Genomic DNA, 18,965 nt, shown 5'->3' on the forward strand with positions numbered 1-18,965 from the left:
TCGTGCCATAAGAGTTTATGCACACATGTACTACAATAAATTCATGACAGAGAAGAATGATTTAAAACCTGGAATTTCTCAGCTTTTAGCCAAAAGTTAAAAGATTAACTGTGAGTTTTGATTTTCATTATTTTTCCGTACAATAATATGCAATGCAGACTACTTCTCGATTCAGTGCCAGAGACACAGATGACACCAAAAACTGCTGGAGTCACGGACTGTGGGGAAAGCTGTCAAAGGATACAGTGGGATAAAGATTGATACAGATATGGGCGGAGAAATGGCAGGTGGAGTTTAATCCCGGCAAGTGCGAGGAGTTGAGTTGTGCCCTTAGAAGTGGTGAATCTTTGGAGTGTTCTACTGCAGGAGGTGTAGTGGCACAACCAGTAGAGCCGCTTGCTCACAGCACCAGAGACCCAGGTTCAAGCCCCATCCCGGGTGCTGTCTGTGTGTGTGTAGGGAGTGGATGAGAAAATGGGATAACATCAAACTGGTGTCAATGGGTGATCGACGGTCAGCATGGACTCGGTGGGCTGAAGGGCCTGTTTCCATACTTTGTCTCTAAATTGAACTAAAGCTAAACTCCAAACTGGCTAGCTCACAACTAGATTGGCAAGCAGATTCAAATTTGCTGCGGGAAGGTGTGAATAAGGGCATCGTTGCTTGTGAATGGACTCTACATCAATCTGAGATCACAGCTTCCAATGTAACCACTATGCAAAAGTGAAACAGATCGGCATTGGGCAGTGTGGGATTGGGCATCGTTTGGACCAAGCTGGTCTTGTCGATAGAACATACAGCAGCACAGCACAGAAACAGGCCATTGAGCCCACAATGTTGTGTCCAACATGATATCAAATAACCTAATCAACTCTGCCTGCATGTGATCCATATACCTCCATTCCTGGCATATCCATCTAAGAGCCCTGTAAAAGTCACCTTCACATTGACCTTCATCTCCAACCATGGCAGCGGGTTGCCAGACACTCATTGTCCTCTTTGTAAAATATGTGCCGCACACATCTCCTTTGAATTTTGCCACTCTTATCTTAAAGCTGCAGTCTTTGAAATTTCCACCAGGGGAAGAAAGTTGTGACTGTCTTACCTTGTCTATGCCTCGCATCATTTTATACACTTCTATCAGGTCTCCCCTCAGCCTTGACTTTCCTTATAGCTAATACTAACTCATCCAGGCAGCATTCTGGTAAACCTCTTCTGCATCCTCTCCAAAGCACTTAACACCTTTATCTACTTCAAGGTTTACTACTTTAATTCCATCGTCGGGAAACTTATGGAATTTAGAGTTAATGAGTGTCGTCGTTGTTCAATGTTTCTTCAAACATCAGTTTCTTCATCTTAGAAATCAATCTAGTGAGACTGCTCTCCCCTGTCTCCAACACAGGTCTGTAATTGTTTAAAGATGGAAACCAAATGGTATCTAGGTACAGTTTCTGAAGGACCCTGTATAGTTGCATCAAAACATCACAACGCATATACTCCACTTCCCTTACAATAAGGGCCAATATTCCATGACTTACTGATCTTTCATGCTAAATGTGTGTGCACTAGTCAACCTAAAGCCTCGTGCCACAACATTTTCATGTGTCAAGTGTGTTTTATTGTCATATAGATCAATGACATTCTTATTTGTCTTCACTATCATACACACAGATAATAGTCTCACTCTATTTAAATAATCATTTATTTCATTAGATCATGTTCATAAATGATCAGAGCAGAATTAGGCCATTTAGCCCATCAAGCCTATTCTGCCATTCAATCTTACTTTATTCTTCTTTCCATAGTGTATAATCTTACATTTTCCCCCATCCACCAATGTTTTTGCCCACTGACTTAACCTACCCATATTTTTATTGACACATTGTACCTTCCCCACAACTTACTAACCAGCATTGAGTTGGACTTGGTCAGGATCGAACCTGAGATCAGCATGGAACCCAGGTCTCTGGATGCTGTGGGGCAGTGGCTCTACCTGTTGTGCCACTGTGCTGCATCCATATCATTAATATAGATTGTAAATAGTTGAGCTCCCAACACTGATCCTTGGCACGCCACTAGTTACGGATTGCCAATCCAAAAATCATACATTTTTCCTGTCTCCATGTTATCTGTTAGTTAGCCACTGCCATAACCATACTAATATATGACCACACCTTCAAATATCACTATTTTACCAATGACAAAATGAAGGAGTAAACTGTGAAGTAGATATGGCAAACCAATGTAGCAATATAACTAAGGATATCACAAAATGCTGGAGTAACTCAGCGGGTCAGGCAGCATCTCTGGAGAGAAGGAATGGGTGACATTTCAGGTCAAGACCCTTTTTCAGACTGATGATAACTAAGGATCCAACATCAATTTGTCTCCACCATATATTTTATATTAATTGTTAAAAAGACATCAGGAATTATTTCAATTAAATCCTGCACTCTCTATATAAAGATGTAATTCTGCCAATCTATTTAGAATTAAAAACTAGTGCTCTATATATCTGATATAATTCTGCCAATTTATTTCAAATTAAAATCCTGCACTCTAGATATAAAGATATAATTCTGCCAATCTATTTAGAATTGAAATCCTGCACTCTCGAAAAGAAAGATATAATTCTGCCAATCTATTTAGAATTGAATGTAGAATTTTAATTAAAAGCTTTATAAACCTCAGTCATCACCTTGGCAGCCCCATATATCTTGAGATTCCTTGATCATAAATCCATGCATTTGCAACTCTGCCAATTGCATATCACAGTTGGACTGGACCAACGAGACATTCTTGTAAAGATGAGAGATTACTTCAAAGGCCACTTATCTTTAACTAGGCTTTTTAAATGGGTCTGTAATTTTAAGCACTGGGCCTATATGAAAATCTGGAGTATATTTTACCCATTTTTAATCACTTTAATGACTGAACGAAACGCAAAGTGCTGGAGGGACTCAGCAGGTCAGGCAGCATCTGCGGAAGGGATGGACAGACGATGTTTTGGGTTGAGGCACAGCATCTTCAGCTCCTTTTGTCCCCATTTTAATGTACTTTTCTAACACCAATGTTCTAAATATTCTAAAATTAATTAGTATTACCTTAATTGTTTTAAAATTTTAACATTTAATATTCCTTAGAAACTTAAACTAATTAAGGGCATGTGCATTTCATAAAATAAGCATCATCATCCATTTATTGCTTCATAAAAATGCTTTAGTACAAGAAAATTATCTAACCAAGACCCACTCACTCAAAATGCATGACTAAAGTATGTAGATAATTTTGCCCTTATTTTTCCTGTTTCTTTCACAGAATCCAGTTAATAGAACAAAATAAATCTTTGCAATAAACAGTGGAAGTAATGTTCTGATTTAAAAAATAATTTATAATATTTCACCAGGTAACTTTCTCCTGTAGTTCATATATCTTCTCATCCTTAACAAAAATAAAATTCAACCGCACACAGGGGGAACTGCAGATGCTGGAATCCTTAGTAAAACACAAAATGCTGGAGTAACTCAGCGGGCCAGGCAGCATCTGTGGAGGGGATGGACAACCGAACGGGACCTTTCTTCAGACTGACCCGAAACGTTGCCTGTCCATTCCCCCCACAGATTCTGCGTGACCTGCTGAGTTCCTCCAACAGTTTGTGTTTTTTGTCAAATAAATTGTATGTTACCCATGCCGAGGCAGTTAGAACTGCTCACGTGATTTAGTTACGTTTAGTGTATTATTGTCACGTGTACCGAGGTACAGTGACAAGGTTGCCTGCTATCCAGTCAAAGATATACACAAATACAATCAAGCCATCCACAATGCACAGATAAAGGGTACAACATTTAAATCGAATTGGGTTCTTTAAATGGAATCAGTGTTGCGAAAGATCAGAACTCTCCATAGATGCTGCCTGAGCTGCAAGCCTTTCCAGAATTTCCTGATTTTAGTTTATATTTGTAGCACTTTGTTTTTGCGAGACTTTTTTCGATCTGTTTTGGACTGCAGTCCAAGCCAAAGCTCGCTACAACCTTGGGGCAAAGCATTGATTGGAAGTGATAATATCACAAAAACTCACACTTTATGGACACGTGATACAGAAAGTCAGTGAACACATGTTTAGTGCATTTTCTGCAGTGTGATAGTTTGAAAACTGAATTTAGTTTGTTGCACGCTAATCACTCCACTGAGATGAACCTAGACTAATATCCACACATATCAGTCAATCCATCATCTATCCATGTTCTCCAGAGATGCTGTCTGACCCGCGGAGGGACTCCAGGCCTTTTGTGTCTATCGTAGATATAAACCAACATCTGCAGTTCCTTGTTATTACATCTATAGAGACTGAATGATTAGAGTCATAGGGCCATATAGCCCCAGACTCTACTGGTCTGTAGGTTACAATTGGTCTGTATGTTGTTAGAATTGGTCTGTATGTTGTTAAAATTGGTCTGTATGTTGTAAAATTGTCGCTAGTGTGTAGGATAGTGCTAGTGTACGGGGATCACTGGTCGGATTGGACTCGGTGGGCCGAAGGGCTTGTTTCCGCGCTGTGTCTCTAAAGTCTCAAGTAAAATCCCTTCTAACAGTCAAGAGAATACCGCAGTTTTTCACTAGCCCTCTTACTTTCGCTCATATAATGCGACTTAAGGATGCAGTCGAGTGATAAATTTAAATCATACGAAGCATCGTGGGGAGCAAGCCGACCCCGGGAGCGACCAGGGGTTTGGGGGGGTAATGCGAACGGCGAGGGGTTGGAGCGAATGGACACGGGAAGAGTGGTGGGACTGTGAATCTCAGTGGCGGTGGAGGCTTCAGACATGGACACAGCAGATACTGAACGACCTGCACCACCCCTTGTGTTACAGTAACGGAGCTTGGCATTCCCAGTGAAATGCAATTCACCGCTCCACCCACACTCCAATAAAATGACTCGGAAAAGTAAGAGGTTTCGTGTAGGAAGGAACTACAGATTCCGGTTTACACCGAAGTTAGACACAGATTGGGTCAGGCAGCATCTCTGGAGAAAATGAATAGGTGACGTTTCGGATCGGGACCCTTCTTCAGACTTCAGGATGTCTTGTGGTCAAAATATTTCGCCCGCTTTCCAAGGATCCCGACCTGCAACGCCGCCTGCCCATTCCCTCCACAGATGCTGCCTGGCCCACTGAGTTGCCCCAGCACTGAACGAGGCAGTCGAGATAGGTCACACATAGGCCAACATTTAATGCAATTCTGAATACTACTGCACCCTAATGTTAAATGCGATCACCAAACTACGTTTAATAACACAACGATTGGAACCAAGGCTGATCCGATGCTCTGGGTGTGGGTATTGGTTTGCGCACTAATACCGACCCGAATCATTAGTACACTGTCCAAAAGACATGCTTGTGTACCGTCTCAAAACCCCACCCGGTGAATATAATCATCTACTATTTATTCATTGCATTTTTAATAAACAAGCTGTAGGAATTCCGCCTTCTGTTACCAGCTCCTATTGAAAATTATTGAACTAAAAGGAATGGCGCGGGACTTTATAGAGCCGATACAAGCATTAGATACGTCCATTGATTCAGTCTGTGGAACGTCGCTGTCCATTCCCTCCACAGTTGCTGCCTGACCCACTGAGTTCCTCCAGTACTTCGTGTCTTTTATTGTAAACCAGCATCTGGAGTTCCTTGTGTCTACATCCGCCACACCTCCCTTCCAGCATTCCCCCCCCCCCCCTCATCAGTCTGAAGAAGGGCCCCGACCATGTCCTCCAGAGATGCTGCCCGATCCGCCGAGCTACTCCAGCACTGCGTGTCTTTTTCGCATTAACCAGCATCTGCAGTTCTTTATCTGTGCACCAATTGTTTAGCGGGTCAGATAGATCAAAACAGGGGGACAATGCTCGAGATTCGAGACTGTTGCAGACAGTTCCTGTTTATTTTTCTATTGAATCTTCCCCGCCCCATTATTGTTGGAGGTTTGCTGGTTAATTATTATAACACATTTACTAGCCGATCCAGTCGTTTTCCATTTCTGGCCGTTTAACGCGCATTTTCCAACCTTTAACGCTTTCTAGAATCCTAACACGTTTTTGAACCTTTGCTTTCCCTCTCTCCCCGTCCCTCCCCGACTCTAGTTCTACTGCCGCCCTGGTTAATATAGCTGTTTGTGTGACTTCTTGTCACCTACCCTTCGGCCAACAGCGAACCAACCTACATCTCATTGATCAGCGGGAGAGAAGGAATGGTTGACGTTTCGGGTCGAGACCCTTCTCCTTTCATTGATCAGCGCCTGGTTTGATTTGTCCTTTTCACTTTCTGCCTACCCTTCCATATCTCTAGTCTCCCTCTCCCCTGATTCAGTCTGAAGAAGGGTCTCGATCTGAAACGCCACATGTCTTCTCTCCAGAGATGGTGCCTGTCCCGCTGAGTTACTCCAGCATTTTGTGTCTATCTTCGGTTTAAAACAGCATCTGCAGTTCTTTCCGACGCGTTTTTGTTTGTTCCGTTCCGCGATGCGTTAACTAAATCGTCCAATGGTGACATTTACAGTGACCCAGCGTGTTCCACAATTTCTATACCGCCAGGTAGCATCTACAGGAGGCCATACCGTTGCCTTGTGGTTTGAGAGCCAAGAGAAGTTCGGACCAAAGTGGACATTTATTTAATTGATGCACTGCGCACCCGGCTCCTCTCCGCTGGTGTAAAAAACCTTCGCCCATCGCACAGTGATCGTTTTTACTTATCCAGAACGCCGCACCGGGAATCTGCCGTTGTTAAACTAACCCCCTTGTTGAAATGGGCGCAGGTAAATCGAGAGCGGAGACAAAGAATTGCAGATGCTGGTTTATACCAAAGATAGGCACAAAGTACCTCAGCGGGGAATGAGCAAACGCAAGATGACATCAAACAACACGCTTCAGATTTGATACACGAAATATTATCCGTTCCATAAATGTTTGGATTCGAGAAAGCCGGGAAATGCGGGCGGAAGGCGGCATTAAACAACCCGAGACGGGTCCGCTCATAAATGTGCATCCATTTTCTGATTAATTTTGAAACTTGTACAGTAATGAGGAAGGGTCTCGACCAGAAACGTCACCCATTCCTTCTCTCCAAAGATGCTGCTTGTCCCGCTGAGTTACTCCGGCCTTTTGTATCTATCTTCTGTAATGAGACGGAGGGGATTCACTGGAGGTTATGTAAAGTCTGGCACCATTTGTGTACTGTGTATTAATTAGCGTCATAGAGTCACACAACACGGAAACAGGCCATTCGGCCAAGTCATCCATGCCGACCAAGATACCCCATCTGTTCTAGAACTATTTGCCCACATTTGGTCTATATTCCTCTAAACATTTCCTATCCTTTCCCATTAACTCCCATCCCTTGCCATTTTTATGGTCACGTTTCTAGCACAGTTAATGCTCGATGCCACTCTTCCCCCACGACCCTACCGTTCATAATAGTATCACACAACTCGAAGATAACGCACTTTCTTATTTAATTGAATTAATTTGGAGATTTCTGCAATCTCGTCTCCTGCAGAATTTCCCTAGCAAGCTCTGGATAGACAGATCAGTATGCAGTCATACGTGGAGGTGGGGGGTGAGGGGTGAGGGGTGGGCGGACTCAAATTAATTCCAATTCCGTACAAAGAACTGCAGATGGTCGTTTACAACTAAAAATACACAGAGTAACACGTCAGGCAGCATCTCTGGAGAACGGGATAGGTGATGTTTCAGGTCGACCCAAAACATCGCCGATCCATGTTCCCCAGAGATGTTGCCTCACCTGCCCAGTTACTCCAACGCTTTGATCATTTTTGTTTTAAAACCATTTCCGTCCTTCTTGCACTAGTTTCACCTGTGGGTTTTTTTTGTAGGAAGTTCTACGATGGGTCTTTTCCCGGAATCCAGCGATATCCACGTTTATATCACATTCCCGTCGTTTGACCTTTCTGAGTTGCACTCGGTCTGCGAGTGACCAGAGAGAAGGGAGGGGGGTGTTGGCTTGGAATAGATGCCGGGGTCGCTGGCAGCAGTCAGACTAGACCACCAGCGCTTGTTGGAGATATTCTACTGGGGAACACTTAAGTCACATTTCTCCATGTAGGAAGGATCTGCAGATGCTGGTTCATACCCAAGATAGACACAAAATGCTGGAGTAACTCAGCGGGACAGACAGCATCTCTGAACAACATGGATAGGTGATATTTCGGGTCGGAACCCTTCTTCAGAATGGAGAGCATTTTGTGTCCATTTTCTCGTTACATTTCTCTGCCTGCTGTTAATTCACAAAGTGTCCACTTCTGTACAAAGATGCATTTATATTTAATCAGGATGCATTAAAACATTGACCCAAACATCGCCCATCCATGTTCTCCACAGATGCTGCCTGGCCCGCTGAGTTATTCCAGCACGTTGTGTGCGATTTTGTAAACCAGTATCTGCAGTCCCTGGTTTCTACGGAATGGGTGTTAATTTGAGTCGCCCCCCGGAATACTGCATGCTGATTAGTCCACTCATACCTTGCTCGGTCAATTCTGCAGGGGACGAGATTCAGAGAACCTCCAAATTAATTCAATTACTCCAGCACTTTGTGTCTCTCTTTTTTGTGAACCAGCATCTGCCCTTCATTGTGTCCCCAAGCCTTTTAGCCGCGAGTCACAACAGCCAAACGCTTAAAATATCTGACGGGTTCATCAACAATAAAATGCAATAGATAATATTTTTCAACAGAATGATATTTCTTTCTACACGCCCTTTTTTGATATTCACAAAACCACAGGTCCGAAATAATCTCCCAGCCATGTTTCCTACATTTTAGCTTCCCTGCATTGTGAGTGTAAATCTTTAAATCCCCGAGACCAGAGGTTTGAAAAAGAAAGATGTTGACAGGGATCTGCTGATGCTGTAATCTTGAGTAAACATACAAAGTGCTGGAGGAACTCAGCGGGCCAGGCGGCATCTGCGGAGGGAATGGGCAGCCAACTTCTCAGGTTGGATGCTTCTTCACACTAACCAATATGGACAATTTCAGGGGGGCGACTCTTCGAGATCCTGTATGGTCATAAAATTACTTCTTTACCTCCAATTACTTAATACACCCGTATTACTTAATACACCCATACTCAGTCTCTGTACTGAAGAGTGATAGTCATCCAGCATGGAAACAGGCCCCTCGGCCCAACTTGCCCATGCTGACCAAGATGTCCCATCTCCACGCGTACCACCCGCCCGCATTTGGCCCATTTCCCTCTAAACTTTTCCTATCCGTGTACCTGTCCAAGGGCCTTTCAAACGTTGAAACAATGAACTGCAGCTGCTGGTTTACAAAAAAAAGACACAAATGCTGGAGTAAATCAGCGGGTCAGGCAGAATCTCTGGAGAACATAGATGGGTGATGTTTCGGGTCAGGACCTTTCTTCAGAATGAAGAAGGGTCCTGATCCGAAACGCCACCCATACATGTTCACCAGAGATTCCGCCTGACCTACTAAGTTATTCCAGCACTTTGTGTCGTCATTTAAATGTTATTTTTGTACCTGCCTCAACTACCTCCTCTGGAAGATCGTTCCAAACACCCACCGCCCTCTGTGTGAAAATGCTGCCCCTCAGGATCTTATTAAATGTTGCCCCTCGCACCTTAAACTCATTCTTGATTTCCCTGTCCTGGGTAAAATACTTTGTGCATTCACCCGATCTGTTCCCTTGAACAAGGACACTTAGATTTTCTGCACACTAGCATCTTGTGTTTTTCCTCATTCTGACAAATAGATAACTAAAAAGGACAGCTTGGTAGCACAGTGATAGAGTTGTTGCCTTAAAGTACCAGACCCGGATTCGATCCTGACTACGGATGCTGTCTGTACGGAGTTTGTACATTCTCCCCATGACCGCCTTGGTTTTCTCCGGGTGCTCCGGTTTTCTCCCACATTCCAAAGGCGTACAGGTTTGTAGGTTAATTGACTTTGATAAAATTTGTAAATCGTCCCTAGTGTGTAGGATAGCACCAGTGTACGAGGATCACTGGTCGGCGCAGACTCGGTGCGCCGAAGGGCCTGTTTCCACGTTGTTTCTCTAAACTAAACTGAAAGTTTTAAAACTGTACATGTTGTAAAGGCAGAATTGGAGATGCACAGAATTCTCGGAGGCTTCCAGGAATAAAGGAGTTAGCCGAAATAGGGAAAGGCAAGACAATAAAAAATGTTGAAAGCAAAGATGGAAGTTTGCAATTTGAGATATCGCTGGTGTGATGGCCAATACAGTCACCATGCACGGGTATGGTGTCGAAATAGGGCCTGGGAAAAATTAGGACTTGCACAACAGAAATACAAGGCTTTTTACTGAGCTTAGTCCAAGTTGACGCGGGAGGCTAGCCAAGAGGAGATTGGAATAGCTCAGGTACATTTTCAGGCTAATAATGGTGTTTAAATAATCGTGGATACGTAACCCACGTAGGATGGAGATGAGTGTTACCAGGTGTGTGAAAGATATTGGGATTGGTGATGCAGAGGAGATGTGTTCGAAGCTTGGCTCAAAGTCAAACTGGATTCCAAAGTTGCAAAACAATCTCTTTCAGCCTCAGTGAGGGGGAGAAGTGGAGTAAATATCATCAGAGAATAGAGCTTGGGTCACATTCAAGGTCATTGATTTGAGAAATTTCTGTTTGTTCAACACTCAATATTCAACAAGGTCATGGGTAGTGGATGGATAAAAGGAAGTGGTGGCGAAGTCTGGTACAAAGTATGTTTGTAAATGTTAACACTCTGCCTTGGAACAATGGTGCTGGGGACACAACACATGCACAGGATATAGAACTTGCCAAGTGTAGCTCTTGGCAGGACCCAGGTAAGTAAGGGTGTGGGCAAGGGGAGAGAACCCATCACAATTCATTCTCTAGCTATGAATGGATCGAGAGCAACCACATGAAGGCCATCTTATTCTCCTTGGCATAGAAGATGGGCACATTGGCAGAAGATTGTATGGTTTTCAAAATAAATACATTCACCTACTTTATTAAAAGCATCCTGTGCTTTTTAGGATTGTTCCCAGTTTTATATAACTTGTGGTAAACAGATTTGGAAGTAGAAGGAGGATTAGTCTAACAAGGATAGGTAATTAGAAGGTGACTTGAATTTTGGGAAAGACGCACTTGTTCATGGGCTAGATAGTTTGCATGCTCACATTTTAAAGGGGTTAAGAAGTATTAAAGCAATGAAATTTTAAATGGGCATTTTACAGAGACAACTGGAAGAAGCAAAGTACCTAAAACTAATGGACATTTTAAAGAAATCCAATTTCTGTTTAAAATTACAAGTAGAAATAGAAGGACAGATATAAATTCAAGATGAAGAATGTGAGTGTAGAATAAGGTTCAAATGTTAGGGAGGAGTAAGAGGAATGTCAAGCATTCGTGAAAATCCAACTGATTTATAATAGCTGGCCAACATTCATCCTCAAAACAGTGTCACACCATTCACCAAAGAGTGTCACACCATCAACAAAACAGTGCCACACCATTGTGAAACAATGTTGCACCATCAACTAAACAGTGTCACTCCATCAATGAAACAGTGTCACACCATCACTTAACAACATCACATCATCACCAAACAGTTTCTCCGAGTATTTCATTTCTCAAGGAATCTTGCTGTGCACAAATTGCCTGTTTTGTCTTTGGTTTTTTTCCGTTATTACCCTTACAAAATTCTTTCATTGTCCCAAGCACTTTGGGACATTGTGAGTTAATGTTTCAGAAGTGGAGGGAGGAAGGGGAAAACCTTAAAGAAATGAAAATTACAGACAAGGCAGTCACTGACAAGCCGAGAACTAAAGGAAATCAAAGTACAAAAGCTGGATGGACCAATACAAGTATACTTTAAAAATGGTTAGGGAAATTGATCATGTCATGGTTTCAGGAAATTATTAGACACAGGATTAATGCCTGAAATTTTGAAAGTAACAAATGTGAAACACATTTTTAAGAAGGTGCGTTGGGACTGCAACATTTTTGTGTTTCTTTTATCCTTTATATTCAAGGTATTTTTAGATTCATTCTCCATTCTATTTGTCAGCTATGTTCCAGAGAATGTTTTCAACTACACTGAGCTAAAAGTCAAATGTAGCCTGAATATCATGAGCAACACTCAGACAATATGTGTCAGCAACTGGGTTTATCCCATGCTTTAAAATGACCCTCTTAATGTCGGAAAGGTCTGCATAATTTACCTGCCTTCATTGACAAATATACATATTAAATAACAATTGAACAGCATGTAGTGGTATTAATGCATTTATTTTGTACAATAGTTATCAAGTTTTACATTCTTTTATTAACAGCCAAATAGTTTATGGTTTACTAATACCACGTTAAATCAATTTTTCCTCTTGATGATTATACAGCATTTCTGATGCTTTTAGCTCATTAACCATCATTAATCTCATTAGCCCTTCTTGGAAGTTTCAGACTAATTCACCCATGAGACTCCAGGCAAACTAATCCATTTCAAAAAGACAGGCCATTAAGTAACTTCAGACTGAAGCCTAGCAGATCTTAATTACTGCATTCAGCATCAATTTGAACAAAGTACATCTGTGGAGTTGAGTGACTTAGACAGACCTTTCTCCTGTTCTCCTTGTGGTTAAAAAGTACAAAGTTCTACTAAAAGTAGGCTGAAATATTATGAAGCATTGATCTGGAAGAAGGATAGACAAAATTCACATATTTTTGTGGTGAGGACAATTTGGGAAATAAACACACTAATATCAGAAGATAGCACGGAAAAGGCATAGATAGAGTAAACAGCCAGAACCTTTTCCCCAGAGTGGAAATGTCAAAGACTAGAGGCCATAGATTTATAAGAAAATAACTGCTGATGCTGGTACAAATCGAAGGTATTTATTCACAAAATGCTGGAGTAACTCAGCAGGTCAGGCAGCATCTCAGGAGAGAAGGAATGGGTGACGTTTCGGGTCGAGACCCTTCTTCAGACTGACGTCAGGGGGGCGGGACAAAGGAAGGATATAGGTGGAGACAGGAAGATAGTGGGAGATCTGGGAAGGGGAAGGGGAAGAGAGGGATGGAGAAACTATCTAAAGTTGGAGAAGTCAATGTTCATACCACTGGGCTGCAAGCTGCCCAGGCGAAATATGAGGTGCTGTTCCTCCAATTTCCGGTGGGCCTCACTATGGCACTGGAGGAGGCCCATGACAGAAAGGTCAGAGGCCATAGGTTTAAGCAGAGAGAGGCAAAGTTTAAAGGAGAAATGTGAGACAATTTTGTTTTACACAGAAGGTGATGAGTGCCTGGAATCCACTGACAGGAGTGGTGTTGGGGGCAAAAAACAACAGTGCCATTTAAGAAGCTTTTGGACACATGGATATGTAGGGAATTGAGTGATCTGGATCATGTGCAGGCAGACAGGATTAGCTTAACTTGACATCATATTCAGCATAAACATTGTGGGCTGAAGGGCCTGTTCTCGTTCTGTACTGTTCAATGTTTTATGTTCTTAAAGAAGACAATGATACACATGAACAGAGATACAGCACCTTCTATGACCTTAAAGATAGCAAAGTGTGCTCCAGTCAATGATATATGATTTTTTTAAAGTGTGGTTATTATTAAAATGTAGGATTCTCTCAGCTGTTTTGTAGTTTCACAAGTAACAATGGGGCAGCAAACAAGCAATGTATTGATAGAAGCCAGTTCACCCAAGGGGCTGCATTTAATGCTTCATCTGAAGGAAAGTACCTGTACAGAATAGATTGTAAAGGACTGGCGCATCAGCCTAATGTTTCTGGAGTGGAAATATTCAGAATCAGAGAACGTACTGGAGTAACTCAGTTGGTCAGGCACTGACTTACTCCAGCACTCCGTGTCTTTTTGTTTTATAAACCAGATTCTGCAATTCCTTGTATCTCCATAAAACAGTATCTCCATTATAAAATGACAAGAGGCATACATAGGGTACACAGTGTGAATATTTTATAGACACAAAATGCTAGAGTAACTCAGCGGGACAGGCAGCATCCCTGGAGAGAAGGAATGCGTGGTGTTTCCGGTCAAGACCCTTCTTCAGACCAGATACAGTCAGAATCTTTTTCCCAGGATGGAAAAAAAAATCAAATACTAGAGGGTGTAGCTTTAAGGTGAGAGGGGCAAAGATTAGTGAGACGTTTAAGGAGATGTGTGGGGCACGTTTGTTGCACAGTGGGTGGTGGGTGCCTGGAACACACTGACAGAGGTGGTGATTGAAGCAGGTACATTTGTGACATTTAAAAGACGTCTGGATAGGCATATGGATGCGTGGGGAATGGAGGGGTTTGAGTTATGTGCAGGCAGATAGATAAATGACAGTATTGGCATCATGTTCAGCACGGACATTGTGTTCTATGTTATAACAGTACAGCAGAGGAGCAGGCCCTTCAGCCCGCAATGTTCACGCCGAACAAGTTAAACTAGTTAAACAGATCTCCTCTGTCTGTATGTGATCCATACCCCTCCATTCCTTGTATATCCATGTGTCTATCCAAAAGCCTCTTAAACACTACCTCCTCCATCTGCCTCCACCACCACCCCTGGCGTTGTATTCTACGCATCCAACACTCGGTGTAAAAAACACTCCTTTAAACTTTGCCCCTATCACCCTTTAATCTTTTACATTTTCACCCATGTATTTTACATTTCACCCTTGGGAAAAGGTTCTGACTTTCAAGCCTATCTATGCCTCTCATAATTTTCTATACTACGGATATAAGCATGCTTCCAGCCAAGTTCTAATTGATGTGTAGATAGAATGGTCCCATCATGGGTCGGCATTGGAAAGCCACGGGCAAGTGCAAAAACTGCTGGGGGTTTTAGTCTTGGGCTCAGAAGTTAATCTATTGGACTTTCCATGGTCACATTAAAACACATTGCTAGGGCAGTGGTGGGATTCAAATAACATAAAACACACAGACCAATACTTGTAAGTAGTTTGGAAAGAAGACTGGAATATATGATGCTTCAAGAATGGATCGGGTAGACGCACAGTCTCCTGTCCAAAGTGGTGGAATCAAGAACCATAGGATTTATTTGAGGGAGGGCTGGGAGGATTTAATCGGAAACTGAGGGGTAACTTTTTCATGCAAAGGGTGGTGGGTGAACAGAACGAGCTGCCAGAGGAGGTAGTTGAGGCAGGTGGCATTGCAATGTTTAAGAAACATTTAGACAGGTACATGGATAGGACAGGTTTAGAGGATATGGGCCAAACTCAGGCAGGTAGGACTGGTATAGATGGGACATGTTGGTCGGTGTAGGCAAGTTGGGCTGAAGGGCGTGTTACCACACTGTATGACTCCAAGACAAATGCATGGTGATTGCACCCGGACACAAAACAATGGTGCTGGCAATAGGCTGATACCAACAACAGAGTGTATGATGACATTGGGGAAGATTAGTTGGGTCTGATGCAGAGATGTGTATAGGAGAAGATTTGAAAGCAAGCCCCAGAAGGTGACAACAACATGAGTACATAAAACCCCCGTGTCCTGGTCAATTGTGCATTCCATGAATCTAGGAATTATGGATTAAAGTCTCATTCTAGATGTCGGAGAATGCAATCAAAGGCTAAAATCCAGTGTAACATGGAAGAATGTTGCTTTGTTCAAGGTACCACCTTTCAGATGGAGTCATGGAGTTGTACAGCATGGAAGCTGGCCCTTTGACCCACCTTGTCCATGCCGACCAAGTTGGCATATGAGGTTAGTCCCATCTGCCTGCATTTGACCCAGAGCCCTCTGAACCCTTCCTCTCTGTATATATCTATCCAAATGCCTTTTATTTGCTTTTTAATTTTTTTATTCCAAATGATTCATAATCTCTGACCGGGCCTGTTTCCCTCTGAAATATAAAAGATCCCTGGCTAATATTTTATCTTGAAATGAATACCTAAGAATAGATTGTCATTTTCTAAAGGTTTGCAAGATCTGCTCAGTCAGAAATCTCAAGGAAGATATTATTCAGGCAATGCTTAAAAATGTAGACAAATTATGCATGGTGTTAAGAGTTTTCATGTAGAAAGAAAATGCACAATGTAGCTATGATCACATAGAAGGTAATGAACACAACAAGCAAATGTTTAGGGGAGCTGGTGCGATAGAAGGTTTTTAAGGAAGAGCTTGATGGATAGCAGAAAAATATGGCAGATTTACGGGTGATTTTTAAACTAGGTGGGTGCATTTTGTATTGCTCCTGTAAAACAACACTGAAATCAAATATTATCTCTTGCAGAACAAACAAAATAGAAAGATAGACACAAAATGCTGGAGTAACTCAGCGGGACAGGCTGCAACTGGAGAGCAGGAATGGGTGATGTTTTAGGTCGACACCTTTCTTCAGACTGAAGACCCTCTTGAGTCTGAAGAAGGGTCTTGAACCATTCCTTCTCTCCAGAGATGCTGTCTGTCCCACTGAGTTACTCCAGCATTTTGTGTCTATCTTCGGTGTAAGCCAACATCTGCAGTTCTTTCTTCAACAAAATAGAAAGTTAAATGTCATAAAAAAATCGATCAAACCAACATCAAATCGCTGTATTCCACCAAATAACTAGTTTCACTGCATTGTTGCATTCAAATTATGTTTTTATGTCTCACTAGAACATAAAACTGCATAAGGCATCAACTAATATAAGAAATCAAAACATGAAATATATTACTTCTTCAAATGCTTGTTCAAAAATACTATAGTGATTATTCACTCAATTTAATGCCAACTCTTTTAACGTTAAACAGAAATTGCAACAAATATTGTTCTTGTTTTTTAGAATAAATATTTAGTGTGACAACATTTAACAGCTGTTGTTTATAAAATTCAATTTAAGGAATGCACGTTTCTTTGAAAAGGCAGCAATGCGCAAAAATCTTATCAGGCAGTCACATTTATTTCAAATGAAAACGATGAAAAAAGTATAGCCATTATTTTATGGTAAAAGTATATACAATTTGTTTACACCCTTATAAGCACATACTTTGACCAAATGCTTTCTGATTTTTCACCACTTTATCGGAAATTTAAATATCCCATATCTAAACTAAGAGTTAACTAAAAGTGGAAAGAGTTCAAAACTAAATCTAGAGTTACCCAGAGAAATCTATTATGTGTTTTTCTGTGCCCAAGCAATAGTTTTTCTTCATTAAAACACTTTCCCAGTAACTTGGGTTTGAACGTATTATTTTCTCAATAGCCACGACCCGAGGAGCTGAATTTAGACTTTAACTCTTCGCCAAACATGGGCTGCAGCCCGTTGTATGTCTATTCTTCCTGCAAATAATTTTGTTAAAAAAACCCAATGATGGTCAAAATATTATTGGGGGTAAAATTTCAATTGAGATGTTTTGGAACAGAATACATGTGTGGAGAGATCGCGAGAGTGGACTGTTTGCATTAGGCACCTACTTTTGTTGTAGGCTGTTTGTAAATCTCAGATAAGTAATTGCTCCAAACATCCTTGTTCCTTCCCAATATTCCCCAAGTTTCTGAAATCCATGCAATTTTGGCAGCACGGCGGCGCATCAGTAGAGTTGCTGTCTCACAGAGCCAGAGACCCGGGTTCGACCCTAACTACGAGTGCTGTCTGTACTGAGTTTGTACGTTCTCCACGAGACCGCGGGGGTTTCCTCCGGGTGCTCCGGTTTCCTTCCACACTCCAAAGACGTGCAGGTTTGTAGGCTGATTTGTTTCTGTAAATTGTTGCTAGTGCGTAGGACAGAATTATTGGTCAGTGCGGATTCGATGGGCCGAAGGGCCAGTTTCCACGCTGCATCTCTGAACTGAGCTAAACTAAGCACCTCTTCCCGCAATATATTGTTTAAATATCAAGCTGATCTGAGTCAACGATTATTCAAAACCACCTCCAATTAAAATGTCTGCTGTGCTAAGTAAGACATTGCACTAAAATTATAAACTGCATCCTTAAATAAATTATATTGAAAATTGTTTCTTCGATAAAACTTACTTACAGAATACAATATAGCCATTTCTACGTTAATAAGTGAGATTAAAATACTGCCTCGATTATGTTATCACAGCAAAAGTTCAAGTCTTTTTAATAGTAGGGAAATTAAAATATGCAACCTGCTCAAAAATATTACATTGATTTTTTTCAGATGTATTACATCGTTATACTGCTTCGGCACTTGTAAAACTTTAGTCATAACGATGGCGGTGAAACTATAAAACCTCAGAATGCAAAAAAACTATTTTGTGGCAATAGATATTAGTGTTTTGTCCTTTCTACCATATGATATACAAATTGTACTATTGCATCGTGAAACAGCACCGCACAAATTACACTCCAATAGTTTATAATAAGTACCATGGTGCCGTATTTTAAATAGAAATTACAACAATTTCCAAAATACTACGCCCAATGTGTCACACTGTACTCATGCTACTAATATTGAGGTTCAAAATATAATCATCAATTCATCAAGTGCTTCAGATAAATTCAGACAACGCATTTTCTGCGGAACTCGACTACACTAGATCCGCGATCTCGCTTAGAATACTACATTTGATCACAATTCAAATTATAAAACTCGCTCTAACTGGATACCTACCATTCGCAAAGTAGCACACTGTAAAACAAGTCAACGTGTCCTAAAATTGAACATAACTCGTCTCGAAGATCGCGTTGATCCCACGCAAAATTATTTTAAAAATATTTAATATTTACAAAAAAAAGCTATGACATTGCCTGTTCTAAATTAGATTAATACAATGGTATATTGCTAAAGTAGGAGATAAGGCGTTAAACTAACATGTCTCTACCTCTAGGTATACCTTCGACAAAGATTACACTGAATATATATATTATATCGTTCAAGTGGATTTCGGCCATAATAATAATATATTCCTTTATTCGTCCCACACCGGGGAAATTTATAGTGTTACAGCAGCAAAGTGGGTAGCAAGAGATCATTCA

The 18,965-nt window shown here is 41.5% G+C and overlaps 1 protein-coding gene across 4 annotated transcripts in view; it reads right to left on the minus strand.

The window, feature by feature from the left end:
- tbx15 (T-box transcription factor 15) overlaps positions 1 to 18,965 on the minus strand; it is a 93,293-nt gene that overhangs the window by 69,924 nt on the left and 4,404 nt on the right. Inside the window, exons 2-3 of one of the 4 annotated variants that reach the window (XM_078408664.1) lie at positions 13,875 to 13,881; positions 220 to 230 (exon numbers count right to left, since the gene is read on the minus strand). The exons of the other annotated variants lie outside the window; for them this stretch is intronic. Of the exons in view, the coding sequence (XP_078264790.1) occupies positions 220 to 230; positions 13,875 to 13,881 (18 nt within the window). The remainder of the gene's footprint in view (positions 1 to 219; positions 231 to 13,874; positions 13,882 to 18,965) is intronic. 4 annotated transcript variants of the gene reach the window in all.

This window comes from Rhinoraja longicauda, chromosome 12 (genome assembly GCF_053455715.1).
Source record: "Rhinoraja longicauda isolate Sanriku21f chromosome 12, sRhiLon1.1, whole genome shotgun sequence".
Classification (NCBI taxonomy): Eukaryota; Metazoa; Chordata; class Chondrichthyes; order Rajiformes; family Arhynchobatidae; genus Rhinoraja; species Rhinoraja longicauda.